The sequence below is a fragment of the Scyliorhinus canicula genome, chromosome 8 (assembly GCF_902713615.1).
Source record: "Scyliorhinus canicula chromosome 8, sScyCan1.1, whole genome shotgun sequence".
In the NCBI taxonomy this organism is placed as follows: Eukaryota; Metazoa; Chordata; class Chondrichthyes; order Carcharhiniformes; family Scyliorhinidae; genus Scyliorhinus; species Scyliorhinus canicula.
The window spans coordinates 154,447,156-154,463,438 of NC_052153.1; the positions used below are offsets into that span (position 1 = coordinate 154,447,156).

At 44.1% G+C, this 16,283-nt stretch overlaps 1 protein-coding gene across 1 annotated transcript in view; it reads left to right on the forward strand.

Annotated features, from left to right (window-relative positions):
* Positions 1–350: 350 nt before the first annotated feature.
* hmgcra (3-hydroxy-3-methylglutaryl-CoA reductase a) overlaps positions 351–16,283 on the forward strand; it is a 52,742-nt gene continuing 36,809 nt past the window's right edge. The window contains exons 1-4 of the mRNA XM_038805491.1: positions 351–590; positions 12,060–12,245; positions 15,087–15,198; positions 15,997–16,084. Coding sequence (XP_038661419.1) covers positions 12,081–12,245; positions 15,087–15,198; positions 15,997–16,084 — 365 coding nt within the window. The 5' untranslated portion in view covers positions 351–590; positions 12,060–12,080. The remainder of the gene's footprint in view (positions 591–12,059; positions 12,246–15,086; positions 15,199–15,996; positions 16,085–16,283) is intronic.

Genomic DNA, 16,283 nt, shown 5'->3' on the forward strand with positions numbered 1-16,283 from the left:
GTTTGTTTTTATTTCAGATTTCCCATATGCGCTGTATTATATATCGCATTGATGAATGCTGCAGAAAGCTCTCAACCCTCCGCAGCCTCACAGATGCTGCTGCTGCTTATGCTAATGTATTCATCAAGGCCCGCCGCAAGTTCCACGCGTCAGTCCCGGTCAGGCCAATCGGTGCGTGCGCGGCCCGATGCCCCCGGCCCTGATTGGTTCGCCTGCCCTCGCAAGATTCCGGAAGATGAGCGGAACCGCCAATCCGGAGGAGCGGGGAATCAACAGATCAGCCAATCAGAGGGCGGAGCGGATCGGGCGATGGACGCCGCCATCTTAGGCGGCTGTTCTGTGTTCTGCGGTTGCGCAGAGCTGCGGCTGAGGAGACAGCCCAGAGAGACGGACAGGCGCTGCGGCTGAGGAGACAGCTCAGAGAGACAGACGGATCGGCGGAGCCTGGGTGGTGGAGGAAACCCATCCGGCTTATAAAAAAAACATTTTCGGGGCTTTGTTTTAAATACCGGGGTGACTTTATTTATTTTTTAAACGTCGGGTGTTTATTTCTGGACGGTTTTGTGGTAAAGGCGTCGTCGTTGCTGCCGGTAAGGCCCTGGGGCGGGTGGAAGGCCGCTGGGCCGCTGACTGTGATGTAACTGCCGCCACTTTGTTTTCGCGGGCGGGGGGATTATGGGGAGGGGAGGGATTTTTAACGGGGTCCTCAATGGACGGGTGGGGATGTTCATCATCATCGGCAGGGCCGTGGTCCAGGGCTGTTGACATTCACGCATGACAGGTAGAACCCGGACCCCCATCTCCGCTGAAGGTGACCCACAACAGCCGTGTGGCTGGACCCCCCTATCCCCATCTCTCCCCGCTCTCCCCTCCTCTCCCCGCTCTCCCCTCCTCCCTCTCTCTTCCCTTCCCTGCAACATCGCCATCGGCCGGGAACATAGGAATGAGGAGCAGCCTGCTCTGCCATTCAATCAGGTCATGGCTGATCTCTTTCTGGTCTCAAATCCATCTCCCCACCTGTTCCCCATATCCCTTTAACCTGTTTTTTTTAAAAATCAGTCTCATGTGAACGCTGCTGTTAAAGAGGCTGATCACCATTAGCTGCTTGTCATGTTTATTTTAGTAATATGCCTATTAGTTCTGTGTTGGAATTCGAAGCCAGCTTACTCTCCATCCTCCGCCTCTTCTGATTTGTTTTTATTTAAATGTGCTTTGAAAGTTGGTGTTGCTGACTGCAGCTCATCCTTTTCCAACCCAGTTACAGTGTGCAGATGTATATTTGCAAACCCCCGCCCTGAACTGTGGCCAATGTTCCGCGGTGATTTGACACTGCCATTCAAAAGGCAGCCTACGTTCTATGTAAATTTTAAGTGTGAATCTGCCACCAAAGCTTGGATGTCTATAGATGATCCATATTTGCTTTCTCGATCGGTTTCTGCTTTTTACTTTTTCCCGTCTTTCAAAAAAAATCCCATCGACTTGGTTTATAGCTGAAGAAAAGCAAATATTTGAAGTTTCGGATAAAATGCCCCTATGTATATGTTTGTGTTCTATATTAATGATTTGGATGTGAACGTGGAGAGCATGATTGGGAAATTTGCAGATGACACAAAGATTGACACTAGAGGATAACTATAATATTCAAAATGATATTGGTGGAGTGGGCGATAACGTGACTGATGGAATTTAATGCAGAGAAGTGTGAGGTCATACATTTAGAGAGGTCACACCGTTATAGGGAGTACACAATAAATGGGAATATTCTAAGAGGGATAGATGAAGTGAGAGATCTTGGCGTACAGCTACACAGGTCCCTAAAGGCAGCAATTCAAGTAGGCAAGGTTGTTACGAAAGCACATTGAATGCTCTCCTTCATTGACAGAGATATGGATATAATGTTAGGATTGTATAAAACACTAGTACGGTCACAGCTGGAATATTAGGTGCGATTCTCTGAGCCCCGGCCGGGCCGGAGAATCGCCGCAACTACGACGCCGGCGCACACTTCTCTGACGTGCGGTGAATCAGCGCCGTTTGACGCGGGCCGCTGGAATCGGCAGGGTCGCCGATTCTCCGGCCTGAATGGGCTGAGCGCCCGTGCGGATATGGCAGAGTCCTGCCCGCGCCGTTCACCCCGGTCACTGTTGGCGAGAACTCTGTGCGAAGGGGTGGGGGAAAGCGCTCCTTCATGGGGGGGGGGGCTCCGATGGGGTCAGGCCCACGATCGGCCTACTTTGCAGCGCAGCCGGTCCCTGAACCCCGACGCCATGTTGAGTCGGGGCCGGCGTGCTTAAGAAGCCGCATGCGCAGGTAGGCGCGAGGCTGGAGCAACGTGAACCGCTTCAGCGCCGTGCTGGCTCCCTGTGGGGGACTGAATCGGTCTTCCCCTGTCTGTTTCGCGCCGTCGTGAAATGTGATGGCGTTCATGATGGTGCGAACACTTGGTCTCCGTTTTGGAGAATCGCCCCATTGTGTGCAGTTCTGGTTGCCACATTACTGGAAGGACATTATTGCTTGGGAGAGAGTGCAGGGAAGGTTTACAAAAATGTTGCCAGGGCCAGAAAATGTGGCGAGGAGAGAATGGATATTCCTTGGAATAAAGAAAGCCGAGGGACGACTTAATTGAGGTGTACAAAATTATGAGGGCAAGAGATGTGGACAGGATAAAATTGTTTCCCTTGATGGAGAATTCTAGAACCAGGGGACATAGATTCAAGATAAGTGGCAGAAGGTGAAGAGGGGACATGAGGAAAAACATTTTTACGCAGAGGGTAATGGAAGTCTAGAATGCGCTGCTCAAGTTGGTGGTGGAGGCAGAGACTCTAAAGTTTATAAAAGGTACATGGATCTGCACCTTGAGTTTTCTAAGCTACAGGGCTATGGACTGGGTGCTGGAAAATGGGATTAGAAAGGTAACTGGGTGTCCTCTGGCTGGCATGGACAAAATGGGCTGAATGGCCTCTTCTGTGCTGTAACCTTTTTTGATTCTATGTGTGCATATGTAGGATTGCATTTTATAAAACCTGTCATTCAAAATTAGTTCACAGATATATGGGGTGGCACAGTGGTTAACACTGCTACCTCACGGGGCCAGGGACCTAGGTTCAATTCCAGCCTTGTCTGTGTGGAGTTTGCACAATCTCTGCATGTCTGAGTACTCCGGTTTTTCCCCACAGTAGAAGGATGTTCGGATTAGGTGGATTGGCCAGGCTAAATTGCCCCTTAGTGCCCAGGGATATTCAGGTTAGACTACGGGGATAGGGCATGGTGGCTGGGGAAGTGGACCGATGTGGGGTGCTCTTTCAGAGGGTCGGTGCAGACTCAATGGACATCGTAAAGGATTCTACGATTCTATATTCATAAGAATACATCAGATTTTACTGAATAGTTCTTGTTTCTTGGCTTCCTCGCACCTATTCAACAGTATTCTGTACTTGATTACTTGCTCTCTTTGCTACACCCTGTGAAAAAGAACTGTTGCTCCCTGCTTCTATGTGCATCGTAATTGGGATATTACTATGCATAGAGTAATGGTTTGATCTGTTAAATAAGCTTAATTGATCCATAAAGTCTATATGGAAGGTCCTGCCCATTGGGAACTGAAATAACTTGCATGGTTTCATACATTCTCGTGCTCTACATCTAATGCTAGCCAGTGATTAACAAAACAAGTTTTTGTTGTCGTAATTCCCTTCAGTTCAGTTCTGCCCTTTCATGTCACCCCAATATAGCATTAAATGTATAGTTGGCACTAGGATTGGATGGGATTTGTTTATTACTGTGTTTACAAAGTATTGTTCCGCGTACAGTTCATTCCATACATGAAAAGAAAATACATAGGGCAAACAGGAGCTGTTTAGCACAGGGCTAAATTGCTGGCTTTGAAAGCAGACCAAGCAGGCCAGCAGCACGGTTCAATTCCCGTAACAGCCTCCCCGGACAGGCGCCGGAATGTGGCGACTAGGGGCTTTTCACAGTAACTTCATTTGAAGCCTACTCGTGACAATAAGCGATTTTCACTTTTTCACATCACATAAAATACACAATGTAACTACATAAACACAGGCATCGGGTGAAGCATACAAGAGTGTAGTACTAAGTAGAGAAGATGTGTGAAGAGATCAGTCCGTTATTATAAGAGGGTCATTTAGGAGTCTGGTAACAGCGGAGAAGAAGCTGTTTTTGAATCTGTTGTTGTGTGTTCTCAGATTTTTGTATTTCCTGCCCGATGGAAGAAGTTGGAAGAGTGAATAAGCCGGGTGGGAGGGGTCTTTCATTATGCTGCCCGCTTTCCCAAGGCAGCGGGAGGTGTAGATAGAATTAATGGATGGTAGGCAGGTTTGTGTGATGGACTGGATGGTGTTCATGACCATCTGTCGTTTCTTACGGTCTTGGGCCGAGCAGTTGCCATACCAGGCTGTGATACAGCCAGATAAGATGCTTTCTATGGTGCATCTGTAGAAGGTGGTACGATTCAATGTGGATCTGCTGAATTTCCTTAGTTTCCTGAGAAAGTATAGACGCTGTTGTGCTTTCTTGGTCGTAAGGTCGACGGGGGTGGACCAGGACAGATTGTTGGTGATGTGCACATCTAGGAATTTGAAGCTGTCGACCATCTCCACCTTGGCCCCATTGATGCAGAGGGGGGCGTGTACGATACTTTGCTTTCTGAAGTCAACGACCGGCTCTTTAGTTTTGCTGACATTGAGTGAGAGATTGATGTCGTTACACCACTCCACTAGGTTCTCTATCTCCCTCCTGTATTCTGACTCATCGTTGTTCGAGATCCAATCCACTACGGTTGTGTCGTCAGCAAATATGGAGTTGGAGCCAAATTTTGCCACACAGTCGTGTGTGTGTATAGGGAGTATAGTAGGGGGCTAAGTACGCAGCCTTGCGGGGCACTGGTATTGAGGACTATCATGGAGGAGGTGTTATTGTTTATTCTAGTTGTTGATTGATGTTGTTGGTTCCAGCAGAATATCAAGTAAACCTGCTCTAGTTCCATTTCTGCTTTCTTTATCTGACCCGGTCTCTTTATTGCAGACTGGATAAATCTAGTGCTATACTGTTCTATTACTGTGTTGTAAATAAAAGTTTGGGTTATATTCATCTGCATTCATATTCCTTTCTCTAAATATTTTTCAGAGGGATATCAAAGGTGTCTTTTGAGGAATAGTGGAAAGGAAGCTTGGAATTTCCACTGTTGACTAGTGTAAAAAGGTGCGACTGTTTCCCTGCCAATAAAACTTGGCCACACTACCAGTAAAGAAAGTGAAAGCTGGGAGAAAAATGTAGTTTGGCAGTTGACAGTCCGAAACATAATAGTTTCTCATTCCTCTATGCTGACTCTGCCTTGCTATAAACTAGTTTGAATTCTTGGCTGATTAATATTGGGCACCGCAGTCACCTTTTGTGCCAAACTGGATTTTAGAAACCCCTGCAAATGAAATCACTTTTACAAAAAAAAGTTACATTTATAGCGAATACATTGCTTCTTTGACAAATTTCAAATTGCTACAGCTACTGTTTATCCATAGAAGGGCACTTCACCCATGAAATCTGATACCTTTCCCCATGGGTTTCCTTCTCTAAAAGTATGTATGAATTCTAGTTTAACCAAGAGATTCACTTTGCACCCACATCTTGTATATTTAAAGAAATCTGTCTTTATTTAATTGTTTAGTCATAATCTGACTTTTCTACCTTTTCTGTCTGACCAATGCACACAAATTATCAGATAGTGATAATAATGTGATGAATCAGTGGTGCACCTTTTCCATATTTCAATATCCTTCATGTAATGTGTTAAAGTGTAGGAGATTGTGAAATCAAAGTGATTGGGAAACTATGAACAAGAAACAAGGTTCTGGGTGCTGGGTCACTGTCTGTGTGGTGTTGCACATTCTCCCCGCGTCTGTGTGGGTTTGACCACGGAAACCAGAAGATGTGCAGGGTAGTTCGATTGGCCATACTAAATTGCCCCTTTTATAAAAAAAAAGAAACTAGAGAGTTAAAAAAATTAACCCTGTAGGGTTCATCGCTTCTGCTCAATTTGTTCAACAACAAAATAATTGCACTTTTCCCCTCAGCTTGCCAACTGCAGATTCACGATAAAGTTTTTAACATAAACGTATGTATGTCATCACCTAATTAAACTTGCCGTACAATTAATAATTTGTCTTAATATTTTTACTTTGGAAACCTCAGCCCCTCAAGACTGGGGTTGTGGACATTCGGTGGTGGCCATGCATTAGACGGTCGTGTACCTGGTGACTCTCACCCGGGGGAACTTTTTTCGCCCCAAAGATCCCAATCAGACCTTTAAACAAAGTCCCAATTCTTGTATCTAATGGCATTGGCAATCTTTTGAGTGAGGTCTGGCATGCACATGACCAAGAGTAATGGTTTTTAAAAAAAAAGCAGCGGCAAGCAGACCGCAAGGCACTGGAGAGCATGGTGGAAGGCACGTTGGCGATGGGCCCGGTGTCGGCGTTCCCAGCCCAATGGTCCACATCTCAGCTGGTGCACTTTTTAACAGCTCAATTCCAAAAACAGAGGTTGGAAACCGCTTAAGATCTGGTGAGGGCCATTGATCCGATTTTTAAGGCGGCAGTGGAGTGTGTTGAGCAGTATCTAGAGCAGGGGTGGGCAAACTTTTCCGTGCAAGGGCCACATTCAGAAATTCACAATTTTAAAGGGCCGCATAGTATATTAAGTAAAATAATTAATATTTAAAATAGCCAAAAAAAAGGTTTTTAAAGGGAAAAAAAGCAATTAATTTTAATTAATTAATATTTTAAAGTAGAAACTTCACATGAAACACATGTTGTGCCGAGCAATGATCACCCTACTCAAGTCAACGTATCCACCCTATACCAGTAACCCAACAGCCCCCCATTAACCTTTTTTTTTCATGACTTGACCTTGGTGGGCCGCATAAAGACCTTTGGCGGGCCGCATGCGGGCCGTAGTTTGCCCACCCCTGATCTAGAGGCTCGGTGTGTCGATACAGAAAATGAAGGAGTCCGTTGCCAAACACGAGGACAGGCTGGCCTCGGTGGAAGCAGAGGTGGCTGATAGTTTGGAGAATCACGATCATCGGCAAAATATCTGAATAGTGGATCTGCCAGAGGGGTTGGAGGGCTTGCAAACTTCAGGGAGTATTTTGGACCAGTGCTACAGAATCTGGTAAGGGGAAAAGCTGGTAGGTGAGAAAAGTTTTCGGCCAACCTCTCGAAATTGCTCGAGCACACAGAGCACTAAGGAGAAAGCCAAAGGCGGGTGAGCAATCAAGGCCGATGGTGGTACGACTGCACCATTTCCTGGACAAGGGAAAAATACTGAGATGGGCTAGGCAGGAGAAGATGAGCTCGTGGGAGGGGTGTAATCGGAATATAACCTGATTTGGGGTATGGAACTGGCTAATCAGTGAGCCACATTCAACAAAGTCAAGGCTGTCCTGCAAAAGGAAGGTGTGAGATTTGGAATGCTGTATCCGGCCTGTTTGTGGATCACCTTTCGTAACCAAGAGTATTTTGTAGACACCCCAGAGGAGGCAGACAAGTTTTTTCAAGACCAGGGGATTGGGAATCTGTAAATATGTTGAAATGTGGCAGTTCTGCGATAATGATGTTGATAGTTTGGTTGCTATGCATCTCTACATCTTTGTTATGCTCTTATCTCTATCATTCAGTGGCAGCACGGTAGCATTGTGGATAGCACAATCGCTTCACAGCTCCAGGGTCCCAGGTTCGATTCCGGCTTGGGTCGTTGTCTGTGTGGAGTCTGCATATCCTCCCCGTGTGTGCGTGGGTTTCCTCCGGGTGCTCCGGTTTCCTCCCACAGTCCAAAGATGTGCAGGTTAGGTGGATTGGCCATGATAAATTGCCCTTAGTGTCCAAAATTGCCCGTAGTGATGGATGGGGTACTGGGTTATGGGGACAGGGTGGAGGTGTTAACCTTCGGTAGGGTGCTCTTTCCAAGAGCCGGTGCAGACTCGATGAGCCGAATGGCCTCCTTCTGCACTGTAAATTCTATCTATGTAATTCACCTTCCTGTTTTCTTTTTATTGAGGTGTATTTGGGGAGATGTAGAGGGTGGGATAGTGGTTATTTTTCATAGGGTTTGGGTGATATGGCAGGTTCAGGCAGGCCTCATGCTGATGTGAGTACCAGTGAACAGAAGGAATGTGGGGGACGAGGTGGAGTAACGATGGTAGGCTTTTAAAAATTCTTCTTTTTGGTTCTGTTTGAGGGAGATGGGGTGGGGGTGGAGTTGCATACGGGAATCTGACATTGAGAATTGGAATGTCCAGGGCCTAAATAGACTTGTTAAAAGGTCGCACATATTTGCTGAACCTGAGGGCGACTAGGAGACTCACATAAAAGTGGAAGACCAGATAAGACTGCGAAGGGGGTGAGTTGGTCAGGTCAACAACTCAGAATTTAACATGAAGATGAGAGGGGTGGCTGTGTTAATAAGTAAGAGGGTAGCTTTTTCTTTTTTTTAAATAAACATTTTATTGAGGTATTTTGTTGGTATCCTAACAACTACACAATAAACAATGTACATGAAACTATAAACATAGTGCAAAAGCCAACTACCTCCCTTACAGGTCCCACCTTTATTAACCCCCTACACTTCGCTAAACTAACCCTGAAAATCACCACCTCTGGACTCAGCGCCACCCTTGTTTTTAACACTGTGAACATGACATCTGCAAACCCCTGCCAAAATCCCCTAAGCTTCGGACATGCCCAGAACATGTGGACATGGTTCGCTGGTCCACCCCCACATTTTGCACACCTGTCTTCCACCCCAAAGAATCTGCTCATCCGGGCCACTGTCATGTGAGCCCGGTGAACGACCTTAAATTGTATCAGGCTGAGCCTGGCACACATTGCGAACTTGTTGACTCTACTCAACGCATCTGCCCATAGACCATCCTCTATCTCTCCTCCCAGCTCCTCCTCCCACTTGCGCTTCAGCTCCTCGGTCTGCGTCTCCTCTGACCCCATAAGTTCCTTGTAAATGTCCAAGACGCTCCCTTCTCCGACCCACCCTCTGGAAACTACGGTGTCCTGAATCCCCCTTCGCGGTAGGAGCAGGAAGGTTGACACCTGTTTACGTAGGAAGACCCCCACCTGCAGATACCTGAATTAATTTTCTCTCGCCAGCCAAACTTCTCCTCCAGCGCCCTCATACTCGGAAAGCTCCCCTTTATAAACATATCCTCTATCCTCTCAATCCCTGTTCTCCGCCATATCCGAAACCCTCCATCCATACTTCCCGGGGCAAAGCGGTGATTATTACAAATTGGGGACCGGACCGATGCTCCCACATGCCTCCTCCATTGCCCCCAGACTCTCGGGGCCGCCACCACCTGGTGGAACACCATGCCGGCGGGAACGGCAGAGGCGCAGTCACCAACGCATCCTGACTCGGCTCAAAAATTACCTTCCTTACCCGTGATTTCTTGCCCACCCAAACAAAGCCAGAGATCACTTTGTTGATCCGTTCAAAAAAGGACCGCAGAATAAAGATGGGAAGACATTGAAACACGAACAGGAATCTCGGGAGGACCGTCATCTTCACCGTCTGCACCCTCCCAGCTAATCACAACGGGCGCACGACCCACCTCCGAAAATTGTCCTTCATTTGGTCTACTAGTCGGGCCAGATTTAATTTATGCAGCCGGTTTCATTCCTGCACCACTTGAATGCCTAGGTACCTAAAGCATTGTTAAAGGAAGGCCTTTAACCCCTTCAGATCACCCTTGGCCAACCTCGAGCCTGCGCCCTTAGCTTCCTCAAGCACCCCCACAGGGAGCCGCTGACCCCGACCCTCAATTGGTACCCCAAAATTGATAACCTCCTCTGTCAGCAAAGCACCCCCCACAGACCCACGACCCAAAACCGCCCCTGCCGTGCACCAGCTTTTCAGTGACTTTTTCAAGACTTATAAGAATGTCAGTGGGGGATAGGTGGCAGGGTATAGCAACTATTGGTTATTGGGTGTGGGTATTTTATTTAGGCTAAAAATTCCTTGGGAGGGGGGGGAGATGTATGGCTGATGTATATATGGGGGGGTTCCTGCTATTATATTGCTATGGTGTTGTATGCACTGTTCCTGTATTATGGATTGTTCAATATTGTTTTTTGACTTCCTGCTTTTTGGATTTCTAGATATACCTGTAATCTTTAAAAAAAGACTGGTGTTGTAATTGATTTTACCCAAGACTATTGAGTGTTGCAAATACATCTGTGCCGGCAATTTTCAGGATCTGCAGACTGGGTGGACAATTGTCTAACATGTATTAATTAGTATGATTCCTTGCCCTCTAAGTGGATGTGTGCTTTTCGTTGTGCTGTGATACGACTAGACTTTATTCTGCAAGTTTCACTTGGAAAAAGGCACGTTTGATATTGACAGGTAATCTGTTCCCTCAAAGTTGTAATTTCTGTGTGGCTTTCCCCTGTGTGCTTTTTGATAAAGAAACAGAAGCTAAAATAGAACTATGAAGTTGCATATTTTTGCTTCATTGAGTGACTGGCTCAGAAAGCACATGGGTTACATACAAATGGTTATCACAGCTTGCTTTCTTTGGTTTGTATTCAGAATTCAAAACCACCTGTCGCTGAAGATTTAATTATGCAGATGCTACATATATTCATGAAGGCCTCGCCTTTTCAATTTTGCCCCTCGCTTGAGGTGTGGTGATCCTTGGGTTAAAATCAGCTCTCCCTCTCAAAAGGATAAAGCAGCCTATGGTCATCTGGGACTATAGCGATGTTGTAAATACCCAGCATGTACTGTTGCCAGCCCCAAAATTGATAATCAAAGGCATAAACAGCCAAATTTTGAATGTTTAATATACTATCCAAGTAAGTGTTTAGGATCAGCCTTTTTATCTTCCACCAATGTCTGGTGTTTCTTATTTATGCAATTTATAGTTTCTTGCGGTCTTGAACCGAGCAGCTGCCATGCCAGGCTGTGATGCAGCCAGATAGGATGCTTTCTATGGTGCATCTGCAAAATTTGTAAGAGTCAATGTGGACATGTCCAATTTCCTTAGTTTCCTGAGAAGGTATAGGCGATGTTGTGCTTTCTTGGTCGTAGCGTCGACGTGGATGGTTTTTCAAATGGATGAGACACAATCTCAGAACCAGCCAGTCATTCATGGGTAAATAAGAATGTTTTTTTTTAAGTACGTACCACCCAGTAAACTCACTGTACATACCATCATCTCAACTTTTTCTGTCCTTTCTCCATACTCCTTGACTCTGTTAGTGCCTAAAAATCTATTGATCTCAGTCTTGAGTGCAGTCATTGACTGAGCGTCAGCAGCCTGCTGATGTAGAGAATTATAAAGATTCACAACCCTTTTGAGTCAAGAAATTTCTCATCTCAATCTTAAGTGGCCAAACCAAGTCCAAAGATGTGCAGGTTAGGTTTCGGGGATAGGGCAGGTGGGAGTGGACCTGGATAGAGTGCTCTTTCGGAGGATCGGTGCAGCCTCAATGGGCCAAATGGCCTCCTTCTGCAGTACAGGAATTATATGATTCTAACCCCTTTATCCTGAGACAATGCCCTCTCATTCTAGACTCTTAAGACCAGGGAAAATAGGCTCTTAGCATCTACTCTGCCAAGTCTTCTTTATTTTATTTGTTTCCATGAGATCACATGTACTTTTTCAAACTGCCCATTCTACTCAATCTCCTCCTTGTAAGTCATCCTAGGGAACAACTAATAAACCTTCATTGCATCTGTTTGAAAGAAGTATATTCTTTTTCTGCAAACCAACTGGTCCAAGTTTCCTGGTGGTCAATTTAGAGCAAGATTGTATGAGAGATCCAGGTAGCTTTTGACATATGGAGAAAATAGGAATTTAATGCTTTCTATAAAATTATACATCTTCACTATATTGACAGTTGAGCAAACTTAACTTTTTCTGCTGTGGTCCCTTCCAAAGATCACTTCATTTGGGAACAATAGTGAGTAATATTTTTGACCCTTAATGTTTGTTGATTTTTTTTTTCTTCTACTGTTCCAAACAGGGTTAAATTTGAAACGGAAAAATGCTGTCCAGATTGTTCCGCATGCATGGACTTTTTGTTGCTTCTCACCCTTGGGAGGTGATTGTAGGAACGGTTACAATCACCATCTGTATGATGTCCATGAATATGTTTACTGGTAATAATCAGATTTGTGGATGGAATTTTGAATGTCCAAAGATTGAAGAGGTAAGAACACCACCACAAATATTTCTTTCCTGAGCTCCTGAAATATCGTTACAGACTTAAATGGGTATTTTTTCAGAGCAGGTTTTGTTTTGCAGAGAATGCTTCCCACTTACAATTGAAAACCAGTAAAGGCCAAAAAAAGTATTAGAAGATTATTTTTGCAGGAAGTGAGTGCTTCAAGATTATGTAATGGGTTTCATGTACAGTTACTGGATATTTAAACATATTCAAGCAAAATGCACCCTGAAAATTATATAACCCATATTTTCTTTCTAAAATTACTGTCGAGTATGGTAGCACAGTGATTAGCACTGTTGCTTCACCGCTCCAGGGTCCCAGGTTTGATTCCCGCTTGCGTCACTATCTGTGTGGAGTCTGCACATTCTCCTCGTGCCTGCATGGGTTTCCTCTGGGCGCTCCAGTTTCCTCCCACTAGTCCCGAAAGACGTGCTGTTAGGTAATTTGGACATTCTGAATTCTCCCTCTGTGTATCTGAACAGGCGCCGGAATGTGGCGACTAGGAGATTTTCACAGTAACGTAATTGAAATTTAAGCTTACTTGTGACAATAAAGATTATTATTAAAAAGAGTAGTGGTTAAAATTTTGGTGTTGCCATTCTAATATTTCAAAAATAACCATTCTCTTTGGAAAAAGTTTAATATCAATAATTTAAGTCTACTTGGTATACTCATAAATCCATTGCAAACAGATTAATGTGTCATCTAGATTTCTGTTGCATTTTAGATTTAAGATCAAAGCCTGGGACTTCCTGTATAGGGAGGCAGTGGCGCAGAGGTATTGTTGCTTGACTAGTAATTCAGAGCAAGATCCGGGTTCAAATCCCGCCATGGCAGATGATGGAATTTGTTGTTTTTAAAAAAGAACTCAGGAATTAAAAGTCTTAACAATGACCATGACCATGAAACCATTGTCGATTGTCATTGAAACCATCTGGTTCACTAATGTCCTTTAGGCCTCCAGGTGGTTGACCCTTAAATGCCCTCTGAATGGTTTTAGTTGCTCCACGTACTTTATAATCATGTTCTTTGTTAACCTAAAACCTTGCATAGAAATTGTGACCCATGTATAAATGGCTTTTAGCAAGAAATGCTCTTGGCGTCTGTGGAGAGAGAACAGAGGTAATGTTTCGAGTCTGGATAACTCTGTTAAACCTTTATTCACCTAGATTTTATTTCTCCCTCCTGCCTCAACTGGGGGACTTGATACTTTTAAAAATCCAATAACCAATGCAAAAGCAAAAATCCACATCTCTAAACCTTGCCCACTTGCACTGACTTTGAAGTGGCACTTTGCCTTGCCACTGAAGAACGAATGCAACTTCCATTTTTATAGTATCTTTACCATAGAAAAATGTCTCTGCTTCACAAAAATGGGTGGTGAACTAAAGAAAAAGATACTGGGAACGTCCAGGACGATCAGAGTGAATTCAAAGCACCATCCTTAATGATGCATAGAAAGAAGTGGGGTGATGTACTCATAAGCTGTATTAATTTTAAATGAGAACTGGAATAGTTGAGCCTTGAGGTCACAGAAGTATGGATGCAGGTTTTAACAACAGCTATGCTGAGGTAGGGCAGAGCTATTTTTAAAAAAATAATCTTTATTGTCACAAATATGCGTGGTAATGTTTTGAAAAATGAAAATCGCTTATTGTCACGAGTAGGCTTCAATGAAGTTACTGTGAAAAGCCCCTAGTCGCCACTTTCCGGCGCCTGTCCGGGGAGGCTGGTACGGGAATCGAACTGTTCTGCTGGCCTGCTTGGTCTGCTTTAAAAGCCAGCGATTTAGCCCAGTGAACTAAACCAGCCCCTGTTGGATGTTGATGTTGGCAATATTTATAAATCAAAGCAGAAAATGCTGGAAATACTGAACAAATCTAGCAGCATCCATGGAGAGAAAAGCCGAGTTGTGTTTTAGATTGCTGACTTTTCATCAAAACAGGGAAAAGTAAGGAATGTTTTAAGCAAGTGAAAGGCAAGAGGAAGGTGGTGAAAAAGGATGATCTGTGATGGGGCGGGACAAGGGGAGGGTAAGTGACGACTGGGAGGTGCAAGGCCAAATGGGACAAATGAAGAAGATGTGGCCAGTGAAGTTCTGAATGGCAGAATGATGAACAGCTACCATCTGAAAACAAAAATGAGGGGAAATTGAGAGTAAATCCAGAACCTGCAGGGAAAAAGGAAACTACAAGGGCAGAGATTACAATCTAAAACTATTGAACTGTATATTGTATCCAGAAAGCTGAAGTGCCTTAATAAAAAAATTGAGCTGCTGTCCTTCACCTGCACTGAGCTTTATTGGAACACTGCAGAAAGCTTGAGGACAGGGAGTGCTGTCTGCAAGCAAGACTGAGAATTACAGTGACACATGACCAGAAATTTGGTCATGTAGACTGAACAGAGATGTTGAGATTCTTGAGGGCCTCAGGTTTGATTTATTGACCCTTGGCTTCTATTTCACCCAAGCCCCAACCCAAGAAACAACTGAAGCTCTGAAATTGTTTCTATGTTGAAAGTTATTGAATGTTATTTATTCGTATGTTTAAGTTGTTAACAGTTCTTGTATTTGAATTTTGTACCTGAATGGCCTGAATCTCAAAAATTTGGTTAAATTTAGCTTGTGCACTATATTTTTTTAAAAATCACTTTTCAGCAAGCTGAGAATCTTTTGCATATTTTTGCATTGGCCAATCTGACATACATCTGGGAAAAATGTTAAATATGTTTATACGGAGGTACAATTTGAGGCACAGCTTTTCCTGTAACTGTCAGTGGTTTGCGGTGTTGACCAAATTTCACTGTTGTGACTTTGTTTTATAGGAGATATTGAGCAGTGATATCATTATCCTGACCATCACGCGCTGCTTGGCAATCTTGTACATATACTTCCAGTTCCAGAATCTTCGACAACTTGGTTCCAAGTATATGCTAGGTATGGTCGAAACATCTTTTTAAAAACAAAATGTGCGACCAGTGACTGAGTGCATGCCCTTAAGAACATAAGAACTAGGAGCAGAAGTAGACCGTCCGGCCCTTCGAGCTTGCTCCGCCATTCTATAAGATCATGGCTGATCTTTTCGTGGTCTCAGAACCACTTACCCGCATTCTCGCCATACCCCGTAATTCCTTTATTTTTCAAAAAAACATCTAACCTATCTTTAAATATATTCAATGAAGTAGCGTCTACTACTCCTTTCGGTAGGGAATTCCATACTTTAACCACCCTCTGAGTGAAGAAGTTCCTCCTTGATTCAGTCCTAAATCTGCTCCCCCTGATCTTGAGGCTATGCCCTCTTGTCCTACTTTCACCTACCAGTGGAAACATCCTTTCTACTTCTATCTTATCTATTCCCTTCAAAATTTTATGTTTCTATTAGATCCCCCCTCAACCTTCTGAATTCCAGTGAATATAATCCCAATCTACTCAGCCTCTCCTCATACGATAACCCCCTCAACTCCGGAATCAGCCTAGTGAACCTCCTCTGAACCCCCTCTAGTGCTAGCACATCCTTTCTCAAGTGTGGAGACCAAAACTGCACACAGTACTCCAGGTGTGGCCTCACCAGCACCTTGTACAACTGCAACATTACCTCTCTACTTTTAAACTCAATCCCCTTCGCAACGAAGGACAAAATTCCATTAAATCTGAACTAATGTTTGAATTTGCCTATGCATGCCTATCTGTAGTGTTTATGCAATTGAATTTTAACTTAAAATCTGTTCTTTTTAGGGATTGCTGGTCTCTTCACCATTTTCTCCAGCTTTGTTTTTAGTACGGTTGTGATTCATTTTCTGGATAAAGAACTAACTGGCCTAAAGTGAGTAAAACAATCCTCAACTCTGCATTTTGCTTTGCTGAACATTTTAGATGTGATAGTGCATTCACATTACCACCTTCATAGTGCAAATTTGTACTACATCAACAATGGACCAGATTGTTTTATATTTAATAGAATGTAGAATGTACAATATGTTTTGACATTTTAAGTGACCAGTAATTAAAATTTCAGACAAGCA